This window comes from Erpetoichthys calabaricus, chromosome 3 (assembly GCF_900747795.2).
Source record: "Erpetoichthys calabaricus chromosome 3, fErpCal1.3, whole genome shotgun sequence".
NCBI lineage: Eukaryota > Metazoa > Chordata > Cladistia > Polypteriformes > Polypteridae > Erpetoichthys > Erpetoichthys calabaricus.
Genome location: NC_041396.2, coordinates 205,725,919 through 205,735,822, shown reverse-complemented (window position 1 = coordinate 205,735,822; position 9,904 = coordinate 205,725,919). Strand labels below are relative to the sequence as shown.

At 35.0% G+C, this 9,904-nt stretch overlaps 1 protein-coding gene across 3 annotated transcripts in view; it reads right to left on the bottom strand.

Moving 5' to 3' along the window:
• Positions 1-300: 300 nt before the first annotated feature.
• Positions 301-9,904, bottom strand: part of tmem181 (transmembrane protein 181) — a 65,056-nt gene continuing 55,452 nt past the window's right edge. For 2 of the 3 annotated variants that reach the window (XM_028797712.2, XM_028797713.2), the window contains exons 13-17: positions 8,561-8,612; positions 7,674-7,756; positions 5,385-5,474; positions 3,963-4,029; positions 301-2,830 (exon numbers count right to left, since the gene is read on the bottom strand). In XM_028797712.2, coding sequence (XP_028653545.1) covers positions 2,746-2,830; positions 3,963-4,029; positions 5,385-5,474; positions 7,674-7,756; positions 8,561-8,612 — 377 coding nt within the window. In that variant the 3' untranslated portion in view covers positions 301-2,745. The remainder of the gene's footprint in view (positions 2,831-3,962; positions 4,030-5,384; positions 5,475-7,673; positions 7,757-8,560; positions 8,613-9,904) is intronic. The other variant, XR_007934420.1, reaches the window with a different exon arrangement.

Here is a 9,904-nt window from a genome sequence, read left to right as displayed (position 1 = left end):
AATTCCTTATAATATTTTTTTTCTCTATTTTTATGTGAACAGTTTTGCTTTCAGTTTTACTAAAACTTTTAAAGATACTTGGATTGTGGAATTATTTGAGCACATGTCACACTACTGCCTGAACTGTTCTATGAAGTAAACTAAAAGCTATAGAACTCTGGTAATTTTGGACAAATGTAGCTACACACAAAAAAATTTGTAAGTAACTCTTAGTAAAAACATCTGCCAGTGAAAAAAGTGTCCCGTTTACACTGTTAAAAGCACATTTTCATCATAGAAATATAAAACAAAACAAATGCATTGTACTGAGGACACTTTTTAATTATTTTTAAACATACATCACAATACATTTTAAATGACCTATGTCTGGCATACCAATGAAAAATTATACATGAATTTACCACCATCATGAAGCAAAATGAGCGATTCAGTTATCATTAAACAGATGTATGTAGGCAAGGCACAGTCTTTCGCGGACAACTGATGTGCAGCGGTGTGGAGTGTTTTACATCCACATACTGATGTACTCATGAAAGGAAATACAAGGCCTGTGCATCACTGACAACAACCCTACAAGCTCCACACGATCGGCCAATAGTGTGCAAAGATCAGTCTGTATAATGTACAAAGACTTTTCATATTTAAAACAAGCCCCAAAATTATTTTGTAAGAAACATCTACTATTGTAACGTTTTTCTCTGTCACTTGTACTAACTGCACATAGAGAAGTCAACATTTCAAAACTGCTTAGACTGTTTGATAAAACATCTACTTGTGGCACTTCCATTCATCCACTTTCTAAATCTGATTTTTTTCCTGTAGAAGGTAATTTGGAGCAGGAACTACCCTTACTGAATCAAATGCAATGCAGGGACAAGCCCTGTGGCGAAACCAGTCCAGCATTTGGCACTCTCATGCACACACAAAAAGATATGCAATAATATGTGTTGTCAGTTAACGTAAAATGGCATGTGGGTAGAAAGCAAAATACTCTGAGCACCGTGCAAACTTCACAGAGAGAGTGAACAACCTGGGAAATGAACCTGGATCACTGGGGCAGTGTGTCTGTAGTGCTAAGCAGTGTGTCTCTATGATGCACATCTCAGCAACAGATTATGTACTAGTGTTAAAGTAGCAAGTGGCCATTTCCTCTACAGCAGCAGCTATTGCTTATTTTATACACCATTTATTTACATAGCCTCACCGAGTGGCTAAAATGCACCCCAAGTAACTAAATCAATATTCCAAAATTGAATTCTGTATTGCAAGTACAATCTTCTCATCAGTCACTCCAGTCAGATACCCTAAAATTAGTATGAATTTCTACAAAAATGTTAAAGGTTGCTGATAAAAAGTACAGCAGCTTAAGACAGCATTTCTATACAGACTTGGATGTTTATAAAACATACAAGTTCTTAGTCAGAAAATCAATTGTTTCAGGGACAGGAACAGAAAATTTTTTAGGGCACTGGTTTAATGTAAGTACAAGGGCCTGATAGAGAGGTGACAGCATTAGCAAAGTAATATGAGGGCTTACCAACCTATACATGGAATCCATCAGACTGTGGTCTCCGTTCGTCTACAACCTTAAGACATATTTCGTCGACTGCAGTATTCCAAACCAATTCACTGCACAATAGATGTCATGGGGGCTTAGTCTGCAGAAAATTCAAATTAGCTGCTATTTACTTCTACTAAAAATGTCATGAAGGTCTTCACAGAGACTAAGTAAAAAGATTAAGACTATTAGCCCATCTTGATTGCAGCTACTCTATGAATAATTTAAACAAATATTGACTAATACAGAATACTGTAAGTAATCTAATACTGATTATTGTGGCAAAATAAAACTTATTTCTGGCAAAATGTAGCCAAATGACCCATGTTTTATGCAGTACAACAACTGAAAGATAACGTAGCTTAAAGAGAAGCACAAAATTGTAGTAAAAGCTTCTTGATTTTTTGTTTTGGAACACAATATAAACATACAAACACGTTTTGACTTAATTTTTAAAATTATCAAACAAAATCAAACTACAGAATTTAAAAAAAAAAAAACCTACTGAGGCGAGAGACTCAGAACTTGTATTGTGCAGGCCACTGTCAAACTTTGAATACGTTTACTCAAAGGTAAAAATATAAAGCTCCTTGGAAAAATGTCTTTAAAAGAAAAAAACCTGTAAGTTTAGCTGACAATTTTAAATTCACATCACCTACAAAATGGAATTAAAAAAGTAAACTTGCAAGACATTACAGTCTATAATGTGGCGTTTGAGTTACACTCCCAAAGCTTATTTTTTTGTTTGCAAGTTATTTTACAAAATAAATTACAGTTAAAAAAATCATTCACATAATTCCCTTTTGCACAAGTCCCAGCACTATATCATATAAGAGGAAAACTTTAAAAGAATGTCTCATAATCTTGATCTTAAGAATGTCTCATAATCTTGATCTTTTTCTTTCAGTAGCACAGTGTTGTAAAGAACATTTCTGCCAAGAGTCCGTTCACTGTAATTCCTTAAGCGAAGCAACATTCCTTGACCCAGGCACTGCAATTATTGAAGAAAACTACATGGGACCAATGACGTTGGTATTCAAAATAAAACAATTCAACCCTGAAATACCATCATTCATTATTTAAAAACTTTTCTTTTATATATTTATATACACAAAGTAAACTTCATAGGTTTCCTTCTGCAAACAAAGCACAGCCAGTTACATACACAATTAAACCCCATGTGGAAGTTAATCGCTGTCAGTCTCATCTGGATACTTGGTGCTGGCTTTTATTGCACGGCCATTTTGGAGGGGCATTTCTTCATAGTCACTTCTAAAAAGAACAAATATATTTCATATATTAATTAATTATCATTACTAAAGTGAATCTAAATATGATTGGTTACCAGTACTACTATCTAAAGAAAGCTGAGCAGCTCTTTTGTATTTTATGACAAAGATATACCTCAGCAGCTGGCTAATGTGGGACAAAAAAATCAAGAATTACCATGTGTCTTCAAATACTACCAGACACTGAGTGTAAGTATCAAATAAGCCAATCATAAAACTCTTTTCTACATATGTCAACAAAGTCTGTTTCTCAGTATTTAATGCACTTTTATCCTAAGGAAGGCCACTGTGCGTTGTTGAAGTAAGAGACAGAGGCTAAAAAGTTTTACAATATTGTGTACAGCCAACTAGAAGATACTCTATAGCGGACAGTACGTCACGTTCCAGTTTATTTAGTAAAATATTTGATTTAAACTTTCAGTGCAGAAAAACAATGAACTGCAACAATCTTCTACTGGACAGGCATGGTAATAAAAGCAAAGCAAAATTGTAGACCCAAACATATACAGTATTTAAAATCACAGAGCAGATTAATTTATAATGGAAAAAGAGCACCCTGTTACCACGAACAAGTTTGGCAGGTTAGGAAATCGGATTAACCAAGAAAAATGATTGCTTTCTGAAGGTGTAGTCCTTTACTGTTTAGATAGGTTTAAGTTTTCAAATACTGGTAAACACATAGCATTGAAACCGCCTGTGGATTAAAAAAGGATGCTCTGTGAATGCCTTATAGTTTTACAGAAAATTATGACAAGGACTGATATACTAAAAAAATGTACAAAGTTTGACAAGTGCGAAATAATGTGCTGAATTTAACAGTATGAAGGAAAGTAACAAGCATGTTGAAACAAGTCGGGCCATGTTAATACGTGTCTCAAGGTTACTCATGCACAGTTGTGGCTCAGTGCGAGTCTAACATTCCAAGAGGCAGGGTATGAAAATGCTAGATTTGGAGCAATGTCCAGTGATAAAAAGCCAAAAAAATGTATAAAAGTGGATTTTTGTGCCATGACATCACTCAGTAAAGTTTTCTCCAGATGGTATACATATTTATCTTATATATATCCATCTAATTACAATACATTGTTTAAAAATAAAAACATAATAATATTTACCCATAAATAACTTCATCATCTGAGTCATTTAACATGGAAAATGCTGGATTGTCTTTCAGTTGGGAATCTGCATTAAATAGCATGTAAGAAATATTTTCCTTAATTTCATATGGAACAACCTTACCTTCGTTTTTATAAAATAATACATATTTCACTCACAGATGTATAGTATTTGATGTACACATTTAATAACCATTTTTGTCGAGTTATTTAAGCTATAACAAAATAGCTAAGAGAGAAAACATACAAAAGTCACTGCTGGTCTTTGCTGAATCATAATAGTATGTGTATGTTAAAAAAGGTAGTAATATTAATACAATATCCACAGACAAATAGCAGTAGTAATAATTCAACAGCTACTGAAATAATGTTTATTTGATCTGTACAAAAGTATTGGTATAATTTGAGCATCCCACATAGTAACTGGTGATCTGTTCATTTTGAAGGCATTCGTTAGAAATGAGAAGCATTTACTGGAGAACTCCACATGTTTGTGTATATATTTTTTATAGTCAGAATTTAATGTAAAAGTACCTTTGTTCTCAGGAACACATCTAAAAAGCTTGCAGACATTGTGTACATAAGAGAAAATGGAATATTGCATAGGACTGTAAGCTCATGGAATATGGAGGTACACACCCTTTTTACAACTTATTCTGAATTCCAACACTGGGTTTGATGCTTGTAAATTTGTCTGAAGTAACAAGTATGAAAAGATTGTTGGATATGAGTAGCACTCAGAAAAATACTGTATTTAACGTATGCTTTAACACTAAATAACAGGCATGTGTGTTTTGGTTGTTAAGTGCAAAATGTAATTTAAAACAATACGTTCGTTATAAATGTCAGATCTCTAGTACACTGTAGATCAGTTTTATACTATGGTCTTAATGAATCAGTAATTTGTGCACAGTGATTTTACTGTAGCATTAAGAACAGATTCTAGCAGTCAACCTGTCAACTTCTCAATTAGTACAATGTTTTGAAAAACTTGTTAACTAAAGTAGAAAATTTTGTTGTTTACCATAAAACATTATTGACACAGTAAATAACACTTTGTTCAACCGGCTACATAAACAACTTTGACCAAAAGAGACCAATCAGAACACTTTAACTCATCACTTTCTATTAATAATTCTTCAAAGCAAATGCAATATTTATTTTGCATTTACATTTTACCAACATTGCTTGTTATTTTTAAATATTTTTAAATTTACGTTAACTTGATCTTAACATTCTGAGCATGTCACATTTTGGAAAGATGTACTATATATTCTAAATATAAAACATAGTAAAAGCTATCTGTTGTTAGTTCTAGAAATCCCTAAACTTACCACAGACTGAATAGTAATACATTTCTATTAGTTCATTAAATTCTACTGCACCTACACAAATTAAACAAAGAGAAACTATTAGACTTACCATACAAGGCATTTTTTGATGGAGAGTACACAAAGGCTAATGTGTAGAGATAAAAGTTCAATAAGCCATAGAAAGATAAAAATTCAGCTGGTAGACTTGTGCTAAGGAAAACAGGGTAACATGTGACATTTCATAATAATTTACAGAGTAAAGCAGGGGGTTGATATAACAAAAAATACATCTTTAACTTGTATTTAGACTAAGACTTCATATCCCTTTTGTAGCTAAAGTAGTAAACACCAATTACTTATATTGAATTTTGGCAATTTCTTCTTATTTTCTAAAGGTTTTCTTTACTTCATGAAAGCAGCCTTGTATCCCAGTCCATATTGTAGGTAAATATGCTTCAAATGTAGAGGAAGCAGTATAACAGCTTTTATATGGTCAGTTTGAAAGAATAATGGAAGATACAAAATTAATGCTACTACCGGATATGCCAGTGAAACTACAACATTCCTTAGCTAGTTTGACTTAACTACCTTCCTTTCAGTTTTACACCCTGCCTAAAAGCTTTAAAAATCAACTTGGAAAAACATTCTGTATCAGTAATCCCTTTATACAGTAAACGTGGGTTACATTTGAAAGCTTCAAATATTGTGGCTACTTTATACTCTCAATGTGCAAATCCAAGTTTCCACAATTAGTATTTATTAATACTTCTGTAATTTGTAAATCTGTTAATAAAAAAGGGCTTTTAAAGGTGGTGATCAGCATGAGCTCAAGCGCGTGCAGAAGGAACTCCGAGTCCAGCTCAGGGCGGCGAAGGAGCAGTACAGGAGAAAGCTGGAGCAGAAGTTGCAGAATAACAGCATGAAGGAAGTGTGGGATGGGATGAAGATCATCACTGGCTGCAGCTCGAAGAGGGGTGCCACCATCGAGAGAGACGTGAAGAGAGCAAACCAAACGAACAACTTCTTTAACAGGTTTGACCACCCTAACCCACTCTCACCTCGGAGTACCAAACCCTCCATCCATCCTTCTGCTGATACCAGCATAGGAGAGACATCCCTACCCACAATTACAGCAGCACAGGTGACCAGAGAGCTGAGGAGATTTCATGCCAGCAAAGCAGCGGGTCCAGATGGAGTATCGCCATGACTGCTGAAGGTCTGTGTGCTGGAGCTGGGGAGTCCTCTACAGCGCATCTTCAACCTGAGCCTGGAACAGGGGAGAGTCCCGAGGCTTTGGAAAACATCTTGTATCACCCCAGTCCCAAAGGTATCACATCCTAGTGAGCTGAACGACTTCCGGCCTGTCGCTCTGATGTCACATGTGATGAAGACCATTAACATTAATTCAAAGTTATTGTCTGTTTTTACCTGCATTTTTATTACTCTTTAATTTAATATTGTTTTTTGTATCAGTATGCTGCTGCTGGAGTATGTGAATTTCCCCTTGGAATTAATAAAGTATCCATCCATCTATCTATCTATCTATCTATCTTTAGATTTGTTTTTAATCACTAAAGCAAGACAACACTGTAACATGAGCAATGACCTCTTCTAAATAGTTCCTACACATCTACATTTTCATTTTAGTAGGAACAAAGGAATATAATAAAATGTATAAAACAAGAATTTGGAGAACAGGTGAATCCTTCTTCTATATGGACACTCCTACCTTCTTACGTTTAATTTCAAATAAATGTTTTTTTCATATGTGCAGGGCATAGTGATTTCTTACTGTACAGTATACATCGACTTTTTTATTATTTATTTGTTATTAATCTCTTTTAAATTTACAATGATAAGAATATATATAAATATTAGCTGAGAACAGGTTACCAAACCATCGTACTACTGACAGCTGTCAGTAGTGATGAACCAGTGATTCGCACGACACTGAAATTTTTAAGTGTTATTTTGAGGGGGAAAACTAAATTGCTAAACTAAGGTGTTTCATGGATAGTGGTTGATGTCCAAAGCCCTTCTCAAACAAAAGTCCATGCAGGTACACAGAGAATATGCAAAGTTCATGCAGACATTGACTGGGCCAGGTTTAGAACCCCATCTCTTCAAGTTGTGAATTTGCAGCTCTACACTGTGCCACCTATATACATGCTAAAAATACAAAAATATTTAAGAAATACCATTTTATATTGCTAGTTATTTTTTACACTTCTGAACACTTGTTAATGTATATATTCCTCTAGTCATGTTTCTCTAACTCGCTGAATAACCCACAATTAATACAACGTAGACACATCGACATTTCTTAATTCAAAATCATTCCCAGATAAGGTATATATGTTCTGCACCTGCATTACAATTTTCATTTTAAAAAGGATATAATTTTGATAGTGAGTTGACAATTCAGCTACGAAGTTATTTTGTAAAACTTTTGCTCCAAACCTTAGGTAGAGTATGACGATGCTGCAAGAAAAAAAATTAATTTCACCTTCAAAGGAATATGGTAAAAGAAAATGACCCATATCAGAACAGCTGAAAGTAAGCCAAGACAGGATGGCTTCACAGAGACCGTAATTTAAACATAACTATGCTGCAGCTGACAAATGAAGTACAGGTACTTGCCCTGAAGAAGGGCATTTTAAATATTAAAAAACACAAAAATCAGTCACTGTACTTTATCCAAGGATTACATGCCATGCTAAAGTATTTAGATATTGTCTGATTACAAATTTTACCATATCTTGACTCATTGTGTTTTTTCTTCAAAATACTTTAAAACTTATTTTTTTTACTTACTACTGTCACCAGACGTCTTGTAGTCAAAAAGTAAAATATGACGGTTGAAAAAGTGTTCTGTGGCAGCTAGATGTACATGTTTTAAACTAATTGCTCCAACAAGGATATAATGCTTTGCAAGTGGCCTGTGACTAGAGGTATACTCAAGTCCCCAGGACAAGAATGTCCTTTCATTGATAAAACACACTACCAATATAAACTAAGTTAGTTTTGAAACTTGATAACTAACGCTCTAACATACAGTAACATGCACAAGTGTGGATAAATACTGCACCAACAACTCATTTTGCTACTCTGAGAAGGTTATTTACCCAGCCAGTGCTTAAACTCTACTATCATGTAATTTAAGCAAGCCCATATTCAATACTTTAAAACTTCTTATTTTGAACATAAGGCTACTGTTACAATGTGAAGTAGTTTATTAATAAAATTACAAAACAATGGCATTTTAGGTATTTAAAATTTTTTTACCTGATTACCAGCACCACAAAGGTTAAAGCTGTCAGAAATTTTAATCTAAGGTCTGAAAAACAACAGTAGAAAGCAAAAATTACTACAAATGCTGCATTTTCAAAAAAAAAAGGAAGAAATAAAAATACATTTATCTTCAAATTATAATGTAACCACTCTAGTAGAAATTAACTTTGTACCTGGAATGAACCTGACTGAACAAAAACTCCTGACTGGTACGTGAAAGCCATGTGTTTAACAGCCACAGCTATATATCTTATTTTCCAGCACAGAAGCTTAATTGGATTTAGATCTGGGGAATTTGGAGGCAAAGTAAACTCCTTGAACTTTTTGTCATGTTCCTCAAATCATTCCTGAACAATTTTGCAGTGTGGCAGGGCGCATTGTATTGCTAAACGATGCCACTGCCATCAGCAAATACCGTTGCTGTGAAGGGGTGTATGTGTTCTGTAACTACCTTCAGGTAGTTCGTGGATGGTAAGGTAACATCCATATGGATTCCAGGACCCAAGATTTCTCAGCAGAATAGTGTCCATCACATTGCCTCTGATGGCTTGTCTTTTTCCCCATAGTACATCCTCTACTGCCATCACTTCCTGAGGTAAATAATGCATATGCACACAACAGTCCACATTATCTAAAAGAAAACATGATACATCAGACCAGGTCACCTTCTTCCATTTATCCATGTTCCAGTTCTGAAGGTCATGTACCCATTGCAAGCACTTTTGGCAGTATACAGGAGTCAGGATCAGCACTCTGACCGTTCTATAGCCGAGTTCTTCCATACGCAGCAAGCTGCAATGCACTCTGTGTTCTGACACCTTTCTCACATGGCCAGCATTAAATTTTTCAGGAATTTCTGCTAAAGAAGCTCTTCTGTAGGATCGGACAAGATGGCCTAGCCTTTGCTCCCCACATGCATCAATAAGCACTGGGTGCCCATGACCCAGTTCACCAGTTATCCTAACCTTAGACCACTTTTGGCAGGTACTAACCACTGCACACCCGACAGGACCTGCCATTTTGGAGATACTCTGACCCAGTCATTATTGTTCAGATCCTTTCGCTTGTCCATTTTTCATGCTTCCAACACATCACCTTCAAGAAATGATTGTTCACTTGCTGCCTGATAATATACCACCCCTTGAGAGGTGCCACTGTAAGAAGATAGCCAATGTTATTCGCTTTACCTGTCAGTGACTTTAACGTTGTGGCTGATTCTTGTATATATGCACACACACACATTTGCAAACCGAATTCTGAGACCAATTCTCTCATTTTTCTGGAAAAAGTCTTGCTATACTAATATACCAGTCCCACTATGCCACTCCAGAAAAACAT